Here is a 16,400-nt window from a genome sequence, read left to right as displayed (position 1 = left end):
TTATTATTATTCCTTTTACATTGATTAAATTCATGTATGGTAATGTAAATTCATTTGTTTGCAAATAGGGTTGTCATGTCTTTCACTCTACTAGCAATTGTTCTATATTAATAATTATTAATGATGTATATTTTATGAGGTTAAGGATCAATCAATGACTGGAGACGCCCATGTTTTACGTTTGCTTTCATCTCCACAATTTCTGTTCTCCCTAACGAATGAATGGATTTTGTTGTGAATTTATTAATTTAATTATAAATAACTTTGACTAAGGTATGTGTGCAATGAATTTGTAGCTGCTCTTTGCTTACCATCTCCATTCTTTTGAAGTGTTGACCTCGTGGATAGGTATGCGAGAGGTTTGCAGATTTTTTTATTTTAAAGAATGAAGTATGTTTGACCCAATTTGAGGGTAGCTAAAGAAATGCTAGTGCCTTTTATTATGTATATTGAGTTTGAATATTATTAGGGAAAAATGGAACGGTTTATAAGTTAAAAAAGAAGGGGTATATTTTGGCCTTCTGGTATGTAGGGACGGAACTAGATAACTTTAGTTAGGAAGTCAAGGTTTTAAATTGTGGTATAAAACTATAGTTAAGATTTTATAAATTTTTACAACTTCATGGGTACCACAATAACAAAACTAAATTTAATCCAAAAAATTTAATGTTTTGTTATTTTTTAATTTTTTATATAAAATGATTGATTAATTATTTTTTTCTTATTATAATATTTTTTTTTAAAAAATGAAAAGCAACTCTCTTACCATGTCATACTCAGAGCAAAACAAATTACATTTGGTCAAATCGCAGGAAAACCCATACCAGCCAAGGTCAAAAGAGCGCACCATGCACATGCAGCACACTTAAGGCAGGGGAATTGCTAGGGGCACCCAGCAAGATTGCTGGTGCACCCAACAATTTTTTATAATTTCCAAAATATCCCTTAATGTTTCGCAGTTAATGTTACAATTGTGGAAGAACCTTCTTCCGTGTCATCTCACGGAAGAAGTTCTTTCGCAGGAAGCCACGGAAGAAGGTTCTTCGGTAGTTGTAAATTACAACAGCGGAAGAACTTTCTTCCGTGAATTCTTGCGGAAGAACTTCTTCCGCGAGATCGCATGGAAGAAGGTTCTTCCACAGTTGTAACATTAACTGCGGAAGAACCTTCTTCCATGCCATCTCGTGGAAGAACTTCTTTTGTAGGAAGCCACAGAAGAAGGTTCTTCCCCAGTTGAAAATAACAACAGCGGAAGAACCTTCTTCCGTGGATTCCTGCGGAAGAAGTTCTACTGCGAGATCACATGTAAGAAGGTTCTTCCGCTGTTGTTATTTTTAACTGCGGAAGAACCTTCTTCCGTGAGTTCATTTATTTTTTTGGTTTTTAAATTTTTGGATTATTTTTGTATTTGCCTATATTATTTTATATTTTATATTTTACTATTACAAATTTAATGCATATTTAATTCGATTATTTACAAAATAAAAATATTTATTTAATATATATTAAATTTTGTATAGTAAAAAAAATTGTGATAGTATATATTTATTTTTAAAAAATATATAGGTTATTAGCACGCTCTGGGATAATGAGCAATTAGGTTATAAAATAAATAATGTTATATACATATCACTACAATTTTATGCATATTTAATGCGTATGTAAATTTAAATATAAATTTTGTGATAATTAATTTTGATATAATCATACGAATTATTTAATCCATATATTTTTTAAAAAAAAATATTTACTATACAATTTTTTACTATTACAAATTTAATATATATAAATATTTTTTTTATTTTATAATAGTAACCGAATTAAATATGCATTAAATTTTGTAATAGTAATGAATTAAATAAAAATATTTAATGCATATTTATTGGGTTACTATTACAAAAATATTTAATGCATTAATTTTATAATAGTAACCGAATTAATAAAATATTTAATGCATAATTCGGGTTATATTAATATAATATTAATCAAAATAATAACATTAAATTTTGTAATAGTAACCCAAATTAAATATTAATTCATATTTTTTAAAATAAAAATATTTATATCACAAATTTATTTTCTATACAAAATATATATAATAATATATTTGTAAAAATATCGAATAAATATGCATTAAATTTGTAATAGTAAAATACAAAATAAAAATAAATAGGAAATAAAAATAAAAAAAAACAAAAAAACAATTAACTCAGGAGAGTCTTCTGTAGTTGAAATAAAACGGAAGATTCTTCGGAAAGCGAGACTCTTCGTGGTTTTGCAGAGAAGTTCTTCAGAGTGCGAAAGAAGGTTCTTCCGCATGAAATAACAAATGAAAGAGTTATTAGCACAACGCTCTGGATAATGAGCCAATTAGGTTATAAAATAAATAATGTTACTATACATATCACTACAATTTCTAATGCATATTTAATGCGTATGTAAATTTAAATAATAAATTTTGTGATAATTAATTTTGATATAAATCATACGAATTATTTAATCCATATATTTTTTTAAAATAAAAAATATTTACTATCACAAATTTTTTACTATTACAAAATTTAATATATAATAAATAAATATTTTTTTATTTTATAATAGTAACCCGAATTAAATATGCATTAAATTTTGTAATAGTAACCTGAATTAAATAAAAAATATTTAATGCATATTTAATTCGGTTACTATTACAAAAATATTTAATGCATTAAATTTTATAATAGTAACCCGAATTAAATAAAAAATATTTAATGCATTAATTCGGGTTACTATTACAAAAATATTTAATGCATTAAATTTTGTAATAGTAATCCAAATTAAATATACATTAAATTTTGTAATAGTAACCCAAATTAAATAAAAAATATTTAATTCATATATTTTTTTAAAAATAAAAAATATTTACTATCACAAATTTATTTTACTATTACAAAATTTAATATATATTAAATAAATATTTTTTATTTTGTAAAAATAATCCGAATTAAATATGCATTAAATTTTGTAATAGTAAAATACAAAATACAAAATAACATAGGCAAATACAAAATAATCCAAAAATTTAAAAACCAAAAAAACAAATTAACTCATGGGAGAAGGTTCTTCTGTAGTTGAAAATAACAACAGCGGAAGATTCTTCCGCGAACAGCGGAAGAACCTTCTTCCGTGGCTTCTTGCAGAAGAAGTTCTTCCACGAGATGGCACGAAAGAAGGTTCTTCCGCAATTGAAAATAACAACAATGAAAGAACCTTTTTCCGTATGAAGGTATTCACATTTTTTAAACAAGGGCAATTTTGCCCATTCACATAATTGCTAGGTGCACCAGCAATGTTGCTGGGTGTACCTAGCAACTCCCTTAAGGCAGTTGCTTTGGGCCCAGTATTTTTGCTGGGATACCCAGCAACGCAGAGAAAGGACTAAAATGTCCTTTACTTTTTCTTGGATTGACGATCCATATGAATTGATGATCCATATGAGCCATACGGATTGACGATCCGTATGACCCATACGCATCATCAATTCGTATAAGTTTTTTTTAACTTATAACAATCCGTATGAGATTTTTTCTTTTACAGATTGTCAATCCGTTGGTCCATACGGATTGCCAATCCGTATTGGGCCTACAACACACTTAAGGCAGTTGCTTTGGGCACCCAGCAACACAGTAATAGGGCTAAAATGCCCTTCACTTTTTCACGGATCGACGATCTGTATAGTATGACTCATACGGATGGTCAATTCGTATGAGTTTTTTTTTTAACTCATACGGATTAATGGTCCAAGCTCGAACTTGTGCCTTCTGCATTATTAATAGAACACTCAAACTAACTAAGCTAATAGACACATTATGTTGTAAACAAATAGTGTCGCTATATATAATAGACACAAAAATTATATAATGAGCTTTTCAATATATAAAATATATTTGTTAACTCCGTATGACATACAGATTTTTAATTTCTTTTTTAAATTAAAATAAATATTAAATTTTTAAATTTTTTAAATTATAAGTATGTTAGTATGATTGTTAAAAATATTAATTTAATGTGTAAAGAAAAATTATTTGTTTATATGTTTATTTGAAATGTAATTCGTATTATTGTTTTAAATATTTTTAAAGAAGTGTAGATTGATAATTAATTTATAATTACTTATTTTTATATTTTGAAAATGGTATAATTTGTAAGATAATTTATAGTTGTAATGTATGGATAATTTATTTGAGTTTTTGTGGTCTAAAATTGATTGTTTTGTGAGGTAATAATTTGATGAATTAGATTAAGTTGAATAAAATAATTTATTTTACTACATATGCTACGGTTATAATTTTTTATGTATTATATGGTTATGAATTGTAAGAATAAAAAGTTGATGTTATTGGTTTTTAATACATAGGGTTATCAATTTTAATGTTTATAAAATGATATGCAGTAAAAAATTACGTAGGGTTTTGTGTGATAGTATATGTATGGTGCGGTTAGGGGTTGTTTGTTTGTGATATTGAAAATTTTGAATCTCTTGTTAAGATGGACGAAGATTAATAGATGTATGAGAATATAATGTCTGAAGAAGTTGATATGAATGATGAAAATGAAGACGAAGTTGGTGTGAATGAAGAATATGTTGATTGTTCTTATGCGTTTAATACTTCTCAGGTAATAATATGATTTATTGTTATTAAATTAATAAAATGAATGTCCTTTTGAAGACTAAACTTATGTGGATTGCATTGTAGGTGTTTGCTACCCGAGATTATGTTTTGCAATAGACTCAATCAGTTGCTTATAAAATTGGATTTGTCACGGTAATTATGAGGTCAGACATAAACATTGGTATGAAAGGAATGACTTCATTTGTGTTAATTGGTTGTGAAAAGAGTGGTCAGTGTAGGTCTAGGAAGAAAGATTTTGTCAGAAAAGATACTGGCAGTAGGAAATGTGGGTGTCCTTTTAAGTTTCGTTGGAAACCAGTGGTTGGAGGCCAATGATGGATGTGAAGTTAATGTGTGGGAGTCATAATCTTGAATTGGCCAAGTCATTAGTTGGACATCCATACTCTGGCCGATTGCCAAGGATGATAAGACAATTATTACTTATATGACAAAGTCAATGGTGAAGCCAAGAAATATTCTGCTAACGTTGAAGGAGCATAATGCCAATAGTTGTACAACAATCAAACAAATATATAATGCAAGAAGTGCATACCATTATTCCATAAGAGGCAATGATACTGAAATGCAACATCTAATGAAACTTCTTGAATGGGATTAGTATATTCATTGACATAGATTAAAGGATGAAAATGTTGTATGTGATATCTTCTGGTGTCATCCAGATGCGGTGAAGTTATGCAATGCATGTAATTTGGTGTTTTTGATAGATAGTACCTACAAAACAAACAGGTACAGGCTCCCGTTACTTGACTTTGTTGGTGTAATACCAACGAGGATGACATTCTCTACTGGTTTTGCATATTTGGAGGGAGAATGTCTAAATAATGTGGTCTGGGCTCTCGAACAGTTTCGAGGTATTTTTTTGAGACATGATGCCCTCCCTGTTGTCACCGGCAGAGACCTAGCATTGATGAATGCCGTGAAAACTGTATTCCCTGAGTGTACCAACTTTTTGTGTAGGTTTCACATCGACAAGAATGTCAAGGCAAAATGTAAATCCATAATTGGTTAAAAAATGCAAGGGAGTATGTTATGGATGCCTGAGGGGAGTTTGGTTGATTGTTGTTCCAAGCATCAATTCGATGATTGCCTTAAGAAGTTTGAAATTGCTTGTTCACCATGACCAATGTTTGTTGACTATGTCAATGAAACATGGATAATTCATCACAAGGAAAAATTTGTTAAAGCCTGGACGAATAAGGTGATGTACTTAGGAAACACAGCAACAAACAGGTATGAAAATGTTTATATTTTTTTATTAGGGTTGAGGAATTCATGGATTTTAATTATTGTATTTGTTTAATGCTTTTTGTGTATTTAAAATGTAGGGTTGAATCTGCTCATTGAGCTTTAAAAAGATTGTTACAAAATAACCTTGGAGACCTATGTAGTGTTTGGGATGCCATGAACAACATGATCACGTTGCAACACATAGAAATTAAGGCATCCTTTGAGGCAAGTACATATGTGGTTGAAAATGTTTTTAAAATTACCTTATACAAGAGGCTACTTGGCATGGTATCAAGGTATGCTTTAAATCAGATTGCTGCTGAGTATGAGCGTGTACATTATGCTGACAAAAACCCTTCTCGTTGTGGATGTGTCATGAGAATTACTCACGGTCTTCCATGTACATGTGAGATATCCAAATATGTTCTTGGTATCATACCACTTGAGACAATCTATATGTTTTGGCGGAGGCTAAGTTTTTCAGACCAAGGGTTATCTGAGCCCCAAGTGACCATAACCGAAGAGATGGAAACTATATCCAAGCGATTTGAAGAGTTTGATGTTTGTGGCAAAGTTACTCTAAAGAGTAAACTCCGAGAAATTGCCTACATTGATCTAAACTCTATGTGTCATCCTCCAGAGAAGGTCAACACCAAAGGTGCACAGAAGAAATTGATGACCAAACACCAAAGATAAACAAAGTGTGATCCTTCTTATTGGAAGTATGTTGATGCTTTACATTCTGTGCAAAATAGTGATTCTTCAGTCAAACGTAGTGCATCATCTTCTGACTAGGCCATTCCAAGAAGGATTATGCCGATGTTGGATCAATTTCATCCATTCATTCACAATTTCATTGAAAACATTGTGGATGTGAAAGCTAACGATAACTATGGATATCGTGCAATTGCTGTGTTATTAGGTATGGGTGAAGATTCATGGTCATTGGTGCACAACCATTTGCTTAAAGAACTTGTCAAATGATTTGATGAGTATATCAACCTCTTTAGTGACATATGCAAACTTGAGGAATTAAAGAGGTCCCTACTTGTTGAAAAGAGACTATTTTGATTTAAGTGGAGAGTGAAGAGTGACATTGTAATATACTACATTAATATATAATTGTTTTACTGGAAATTCATGTAATTATGTATTATACTTTATGTTAAAGTTCACTGTTTAGGGTTACTATAATACTTAGGGTTTAGTCTTACGTGCGGTGTTAGAGTTAATTGTGACGTGAAAACCAGGGTTTAGTGTTACACTTTAGGGTTAAATAATTTATGTTTGTCCATAGTAATATAAAAAAATTCAAATAAAATTGCTAAAACAAAAATGTTGTCAAATCAAATAAAATGATAAACATAGTCTACAAATTTTTGTAAAAAATTATAAATGTCTTTATGCGTGATCCGTGCGCCGCCTTCGTCGCGGCCGCACATATACATTGCGATCCATAATGACACCCTTAATGATCCTTAGGCAGTCTTGCATGACATCGTATGTTTCTGTGCCTTTAGTCATCATCCTTAGGTTGAGCAACCACTCCAACATTTCTGCAATTGCTTGGCAAGCCTCCTATGATATTGACAACAACAAATAAGGTATAATCATATTGCATAATTAAATTAAATGAAATTAAGAATAACATGAATATATATGTTACCACTGCATGTCTAGGCTGCTCCACATCAGAAGGTGCTGGTGCAGGTGCTTCCTCCGTAGCTACTGTCGCCACCGGGTACTCTAGCACATTTGGTTCCACATATGTCTCATCTTGCATGATAGATGGATGTCTGGGTGGATCACTAGGCTGTGTCAGCCTGGTGCACATTGTCCATGTAGTCTGGTGCATATTGTCCAGGCACAACACAAATCTGGCCCACCGGTGCAAGGTAGTCAGAGAAATGCATCCATCTGTCATCAATATCTTTGAAGCATAATCTTGAACCCGGACAGTGTAGAAGAATCGTTTGAACATACCCAAATTGCCTCACCACCCTCTCTGATCGGTGTATGACAACAATGGGATCCCATCGGATATGTCCAAAAAAACATGAAATGAGGTCAAACTGCACCGTGGTCACCTAAGACATCCAGCAAGCATCAACAGTCGTTAGTCGATCTAGATGCTTCCAATACGTCAATACTAGTAATGCCTTCGTAGATGTCCAACGGTAGGCATGTGGTGACCTTTCATCATAGTCTGAGTCTGTAAAAGCCTCAGCAATAGATGTAAAATGCTCATAAATCCAACACTACACAAATTTGATCAGAACAAAAAAAATTAAAATGAACATATTAAAAACAATTAAATAACAATCAATGACAATTACCTGTAATAGTGTGATATATCCAGCAAGTTGTCTGTCACCGCTCTTACAAGCATTATTCAAATTATCGTACATATACACTAGGACGGTAGCTCCCATGCGTAGCTTCCATTATGACTAAGGTCTCGAAAGGCGTCCAAGAACACCACATGCATGTGTATTGCACTCTTGTTAGCAAAAATAGTGCAACCTAACAAATGTAGCAAATAAGCTCGAGCTGCTACATTCCAGTGTCTGGCCTCACATTTACTATGATAAATCTCTCGTAGCCACGATAGGCGTACGCATGCTCCATGACACTGTACTGTCTCAGCTCTAGCTTCATCTTTAGTGACTTCAAGTAACTCCACTAACATCAACACCACTTCGTCAAAATGAAGAGTGTCGAAGCTGTGGAACGCGCCTATGATGGGCAGATGAAGCAAATAGGCCACATCATCGAGGGTGATGGTGACCTCTCTTACTGGAAGATAGAAACTGCTCGTTTCCTTATGCTACCTCTCCATAAAAGTTGATATAAGTCCCCGATCGCCAGTGTCCAATGAACATGCAATCAAAGGACTTAATCCTATGGTAGCAACTAACCCTTCAATCTCAGCAGCAGGCGTCTTGAATTTCTGAACCTTCATTCCATGGGAGGATAACTTCAATTTAGGACGTTCCTAAAAAAAAATTAAATAATTTTAACAATAATAACAAATACTTATTGAAATACAATTTATTAAAAACTATAAATATCTCTTCATTCTAAGCAATGACTGCAACATGATCAACATAGGCAGTTAGCACTGATGTATCACACGACCCACCTAGAAAATCCTGGGCATCAACACCTGCTTCTTCAACATGTTGGAAGACCTCTTTAGCTGCGTGATCCACGTGAGGAGCATCCTCAACAACATCGACAACAACATCGACAACTTCCCATTGCCTACATGCGGATGTTGTGGGCCTTCGTCGCTGGGGAGTATCATTTGAATCACGATTATCTTTTCTCCCTAAGGCTCTTCCTATAACTCTGCCTAAGGCACAACCTAAACTTCTAATTCTAACCATAATCTGTAAATTTGCAAATACATAGAAATTTATGTCAAAATTCAAACAATACTTAAATCAATTACAATACAATCATTCCTAAATAAAAAAAATTATTTTAGAGTTAAAAGAAAAACAAAATCAATATATTTAGAATTAAAAGAAATAACTATTTAAAAACATATCAAAATAATTTTTTTTTATTTATCTAATAAACAATAACTATTTACAAACAAATGACAAAATAATATATTTATATTTCATACAAAAAAACTATTTAAAAACAAATACAAAAATTAATATATTTACAATTAAAATAAATAACTATTTCAAAACATAATTCAAAATAAACTATTTTTATTTAAAACACAAACAATACCTATTTTTAAAACAAAATTAAAATTTATATATTTACAATTACAAAAAAAATTACTATTTCAAATCATAATTCAAAAACTATTTTTTATTTATAAAATAAACAATAACTATTTACAAACAAAAAAAGAAAATAATATATTTATATTTCATAAAAGAACCTATTTAAAAAAGAAAAGAAAATAATACTTTTTATAAAAAAAAAACTTTTACTATTAAAAAAAATTTAATACATTTTTTAATAATTTAAAAAATAACATATGATTCGTATAACTCATACGGATTATATAATTCATATGTAGTATACGGAACCCAACCACCACCAAGCTGCCATTAATGAAGGAGAAGGAAGCTTACCTCAGTGGTGGAAGCGACACAGAGCGATGGAGACATCCTTAATGCCGACAACGGAAGCAACCAATGGCGGTGATGCAAAGGAAACCAAGGAAGAGGAAGCAAGAAGACGAAGGCGCAACGTGAAGAAGAGAAGGGAGATGACGACATATGGACGAGGAATAGTAAAGCACAGGAAGTAGGGTTTTTAAAATTTAAGTGAAAGATATTTTTGTCACTTCACTTAAATTGCTAGGTGCACTAGCAATAATGCTGGGTGCACCTAGCAACCAATGGAAATCGCGCGAGACTTGTATAAGTCTCCCACCATGGGAAACTCAATTTGGATTGTTAGATTTTTTTTTTTAATTTTAAATTGATGGTTCATATTTTTTTTTTATCTTTTTGGTTTTCTTAATTTTAACACACACACTCTTTACTTTCACGAATTTTATGAATACTAACTTCTGTAATATATTTATTTTCTAATACATTACAAAAATTAGTTTTGGTAATATATATAATTTTTTTGTAATGTATAAAAAATTGTACTATAGATTTTCATAATTTTAAGTTTTATGTTACGGAAATTAGTTTTCATGAGTTATGAAAAGTGAAAAAAAAAAAAAGAACTGTAAATAAAAACTATCAAAAGTTGCTCTTATACTCAACATTTATGTTGGACCATGGAACAGTTTTTTATAGCTTTTTTTGAATGAATAATAATTTTAATTGTTTAAAAAACATCATTACTATTCTAAGTAATACGATATTAAGTAGATTTAATATATGATCATTTAAACGCTTAAAAAAACATCACAATATTTTAAGTAATTAACATATTAAGTATATTGAACATATATGAGGGTTGAAGAAAAAATGTGTTGAAGAGAATTACAAAAAAAGACAGAGTAAGTTATAAGCTTTTTTTCTTCCTTAAATTAATAAACTAAGGTTGAGAAGGGTCCACATCTTATATATCCTTCACAAAGACATCATATCATTTTTTCTTCATAAAAAAAGAGAGAGAAGAAAAGGATATGATAATATTTTACCTTATCCTTGTATTATATATAACACAATAAATTAAGAGATCTAACTCAATTAATTAAATAAAATATATGAGTTATGTATATTATAAACTTCTGACACATGATCATATATATAACAATGTAACTTAGGCCTTTGCCTTATGCCTTTTGATTGATATTCATTAGTGACACACAATCACAAGCACAACAACTAAACAAATTAATGATATCATAAATTATATAAGACTCAATAGTGACAATGAGATTATAATAATTAATTTTTCAAAATTCACATACCTAAATCATTCCTAGACAAATGGTCATTGAACTTTTAAAGTTACATTTTTAATGGTATATTGTAAACACTTTAATTATGAGCTTAAATAATTATATTGTCTTGTAATTAATTATTAATAATACCTAAAACAGCTGTTACTAAAAAGAGTTTTTCGAATTAAAATTGTTATATAAGATCAACAATGTTATGAATTAATTATTTTATCTATTGAGAGTGAAATTTCAAAATTATTAGATTTTTTTTTTTGTCTTAGACCAGAGATCATGAGTGTCCCTCACTGGGTCAAAGACTCATCTTACTCACTAAATAGATTGTTTATACTCGTGAGTGCAACAAGACCTTACAACATTATACCAACTCTTTGGGTTCACTAGATTATAAAATATTGATAAATGATTTTACAACTAAAAAATCTAGAAGAATAATATAAAAATTAAAAAATAATATTTCATCAATTTTTTTCTTAAGCTCTAATTTCTTTAAACGCAGTCCTGTCATGATAGTTTCTTTGATTTTTATGGATTATATATATATATATATATATATATGAGATACATATATCATGCAAATTAAATATTAAATAATATATATATAACGATTTCATGAGATACATTACATTAATCATGAATGGCAATATTTAATTATATATGAAGTCGAAGCCAACAAAGAGTAATACTAACATACTAACATAATAATATAAACAAACAGGGAAACTAGTTACTCAACGATGGTTAAAGGCTTGCTGAGTCTTGCTTTCTTCTTCATCCTCTTCCTTACATAGGGGCAACCTTGTGAGTTGAAGAGGCTCCAAACTTGATGAGGAGGGTGCTGTGTCCATTTCAAGGTCAAAGCCAGTGTTATTGTTGAAGCTGCTCAAGTTCAGAAGGTTGGTTGAAGCACATGAGTTGTTGGAATATGCTGGTTGTAGTGCTCCTGCATTCATATTTGGTTGTTGTAGCTGTGTGGTCTGAAGTGCACTTGCATAGGCAAACCTACTATTCATCAGCTGAGTTTGCAACATAGCTAGCTCTGCTTGCAAAGTTGCCACCTGGATTGGATAAAAAATCAGCAATTTCATAGATAAAAAATTAAGGATTATTTAATTTTTTTAAGCATAGTAATAAGAGCCTTTCACTCAGTGAAAAAACCCTAAGTATTCTCATAAATTTTAATTGTTGGACTAACCATAAAATTAATCATTGATCCAAGACTTAATTAGTCACAGTTAAAAGCTCTTCATCTCTCTCAAAAGATATATTGTATGGAATTAAACTCATGTTTGTCCTCTCTACAAGTTTTGTGTGTTCTCAATTGAGTTATACCATTGAATATGTAGGATTATTTATTTAAGAAAATGTTTTCTGTTTTATTTTTACTTCTAATTAGAAAAATATCTCCTTATTTTCACTTTAATTTTCTTTTGTTCTATTTTCGCTGGAAACAAATTTAAAGTAGTATTGTCAAATAATAAAATATAGAGTAATTCTAGACATTGAAATTACAAAATAGCACCCCGGCCCATTTTGTATCTTTGAATTTATTTAGGATGTATGAGCATGCACAAGATCATTTGCGATACACCTGTTACATACACTTGCTTATCCATTTTAAAAATCAAACATGAATAACATGATCTTGACCAACCCTTTAATTAGGTACTAAAGAAACGTTTCTTCAAATTCCGTATTCACAACTTGGTAAAGAAGATATATTAATAATTTAATACATACCAATTTAAAGCAGAAAGAATTAAACTTAACATGATCTTATTTATCATTTAATTTTTATTGTATTCCGATTGAAAATTCTTAAATATTGTTAACAAAAAACAGACCTATTTAGTAAGAAGAATATTTGAGGAAAGCTACAATGAATTTGAAGTGACATTCATGAAATTAAACTGAAGCGGAAATCACGATGAGTTATGCTGTTACAGAATACAAAAGGGAGTGGATTCCTCTCAAGGGAGACCACTTGGATTTTCTCATGTAAAAATCTCCATCATCAAAACTTCATGTCTTCATTCTTTTATTATTTAAATTTTCTCTGTCTTATTTTGAATTAAAGACTGTAATTTCACACGACCAAAATGTCACATGAGGAAATTCCTTCCCACAAAATTAATAATATATATCCAGTCCTACGATATCAATGAATATTCTTTCACCAATTAGAAATAACATTCTACATAATATAAGAAATTTGATTATAAACTAATAATAATATAAGAAACTATAAATTGATTGTGGATATTATCATACAATCATAAATTATCATTTAGAATAATTTGTTAGTTTGATAAAAATATTTTATAATATCATCCAATCACAAATTATTTTATATATAATTTTTTGTCTCTTATAATAATTATTTAGATGATTTCTGATCAATTGGAATACATGCCTATTAAATTCTGATTTAATGTCAATTTTATTTTAACTTATCATTTTTTCGTTATAAGATATTATTTTAATTTGAGAGAGAAATTTTTCTGAACCTAATTTTTTAGTGATACATAAAAAAGACATATATGATTTTTCTTTTAAAAAAAAACTACCTGCTGTTGCAGAGCAAGGATGGTGGAGACACAACCATAAACTGGATCAGACAACCTTGCCTGAGCCTCATATGATATTGTTGTCACTGCTTCATTGCGGCGGTTCACCGAAATGTTGGACAAGAGCTTTGACACATTGCTAGCACCAAACACCTTGTGCACAGCTGCAAACTTGGCTGCACCCTGGTCATTACCAAAGTGGGGTGCAAAGATGCACCCTTCAATGCACCTCCTCCTCAAGAACTTGCATGCCCCACATGGTGTTGCGGGTGAAGATTCCACCATTGCTTCATCTTGTGTTTGTGCTGCCATGGCGCGCCTGGAAGCAATGCCTCTACGCCTGCTTCCAGAAGCGCCACTGTCACCACCACCTTCACCTTGGGACTCCGCCATGCTAACAATTAATTAATTGGAGTATTAATTATGATGTTAGAGAGTAAAAGCGAAAGGGGTGGTGGTGATGCTTATATGTTGTGGGGAGTGCACGTTAGTCTTGTGAGTGTGGTGAGGCTTTTGTTGTTTGAAAAAGAAAACGTTTAAGGTTGGTGAGGGAGAATGTGAGGGAGCACGTGCATGTGATGAAATTGTTGTTGCCGTTAGCATGTTTGTTAGATTCTATGTATATAATATTGAGATATGATGAAAGAGTAGTTATGTGAAACTTGAAAAGGTTGTCTTTGTGGTGGCCGGGGGGGAACACATGAACTGTGCAACATTTGTTACTCTTCGCGTGTGGGATGGTAGAACCTGACATGTATGGTTCTCGTGGGTAGAGGATTCTCATCCAAGATTACCCATTTTCTTTATTTTATTTTTTATCTTATAAGAAATAAAAGATTGATTAATAAGGGTCATTTTAAGCCACCGAGAATGAGTTTGGGAAGGGAACTTGTGGGAGTGAGACTTAGTACTTTTAAGCAGCTTTTAGAATTAGATTGGTCATTCAACTGATAAAGGTATTAGTTCAAAGTTTAATTTTTAACTGTAATTAAACTGGTAATAAAAATTTTATATTTAATATAATATATTAAAAAGAAATATAATATTACCTAAATTTGTATATTTTTTCCACTTTTATTATAACAACAAACGACCGCACTCTAGCTACCCTTAAAGGACCACAATGAAACTTCCCATCCTTAATATGTATATTCACTATATTCAATATTGTTCAGTATTATCCCCACCATGCAAGCATGAAAAACATTATTATATAAGATGTCTATCAATTGGACACCAAATAAAAAATAGTAAAATACAATGCATTAGTGTGTGTATATATATATATATATATATATATATATATATATATATATATATATTCATAACCTGGTAAAAAAATATTTTTTTCTTCTTTTATCAATTATGGTTGCCATATGATATGATCTCACAGGAAAAAATAAGTTCTTGTTTATGCTACTTTTTATGCGACAGGATATTTACTTTTTCAGGATTTGTCAATATTTTACATTGTACAATGCATTAAAACGAAAGCCACTTAACTTCAACCAATAAACCTATCAAAGTTTTTTGTGAACAATATTTCACATTTCTTTATGATATCACATGACATTTTTTACTTTAAACAACTCAATCAAAGTTCTACTTCAACTAAAAAATTTATTAAAGTTTCTCAAATCAATCCCACATTTCTTTCTTTCTCACGTTTTTTAAGGTCACTTCCTTATTTATTTTTTAATATTATTTTGCCATGCTCTGACCCACTTTGCATGAAGAACAACCAGTGCTACAACAAGCAACTTTCAATTGAAGCGGGTTCCACTATTATGCTCTTGAATGGGTTACAATTTGACTTTGAGATGCTATTACTATACATGTTAGAAGTAGGAACTCCCGATATGCATAATGTATAATGTAATTTTTGAAAACCATTTAAAACTGGGCGAGCACTAGTTTTTCCAGTTTAGGCCGATTTATCAATATTTTGACCGATTTGTAAACAGATCAATTATCAAGTTCTTCCAATTCTCGATTTAACCGGTCCGGTCTGATTTTAACAACCATACTTTTAAGTATAAATCAACATGTGAGATCCATTATTTGACTGTTATTAAATTTAAATTCAAAAAGATAGATGAATTGAGTGAAAACAAAAAAGATTCAACAATTTATAAAAATAATCGAATGATTTCCAAAACAACCATTTCAATTCAATCGATAAATTCAATAAATTGTTCATTGAAAAAAAAAATAAAGGATCTTAATGCTAAAAGAAAAGCAGTTATAAAAAATGTATTTAATAGAAGACACAGAGACAATTTTTTTTATCAAATATCATCAGTGAATTCTAAAACTAAACAAAGTGAGATTTATTTGATAAAAAATTTCTTTTTTTTTTCGCATGTAATATGAAATATCATGGTTCTCAATAAGATTAAATGATCTAAGTTCAATGAGATGGAAGGTAAATGTAACACACACAATATTAATTTTTTAATGCTGTTGTATTATTAGGTTCTCTTTAAATCTCATTGTTTTTTTAATGAATTCTTTAAATTTCATTGTGTTTAACTC

General features: G+C 30.4%; 1 protein-coding gene and 1 non-coding gene across 2 annotated transcripts; one reads left to right on the top strand and one right to left on the bottom strand.

The window, feature by feature from the left end:
* The first annotated feature begins 1,097 nt into the window (after positions 1-1,097).
* On the top strand, positions 1,098-1,193 carry MIR4365 (microRNA MIR4365). Its single transcript, NR_126605.1, has one exon. It is a non-coding gene; the product is annotated as a microRNA MIR4365 (primary transcript).
* A 10,732-nt stretch (positions 1,194-11,925) lies between these two features.
* On the bottom strand, positions 11,926-14,282 carry LOC100813769 (LOB domain-containing protein 20). The gene is made up of 2 exons (XM_003537099.5): positions 13,866-14,282; positions 11,926-12,356 (listed from the first exon to the last, which is right to left on the bottom strand). The coding sequence occupies exons 1-2, from the start codon at positions 14,256-14,258 to the stop codon at positions 12,030-12,032; spliced, it is 720 nt and encodes a 239-aa protein (XP_003537147.1). The 5' UTR covers positions 14,259-14,282; the 3' UTR covers positions 11,926-12,029.
* Between the last annotated feature and the right edge of the window lie 2,118 nt (positions 14,283-16,400).

Source organism: Glycine max, chromosome 10, assembly GCF_000004515.6.
Source record: "Glycine max cultivar Williams 82 chromosome 10, Glycine_max_v4.0, whole genome shotgun sequence".
Lineage (NCBI taxonomy): Eukaryota > Viridiplantae > Streptophyta > Magnoliopsida > Fabales > Fabaceae > Glycine > Glycine max.
Note: the sequence above shows the minus strand (reverse complement) of the source record. Positions and strands in the feature narration are given on the sequence as shown.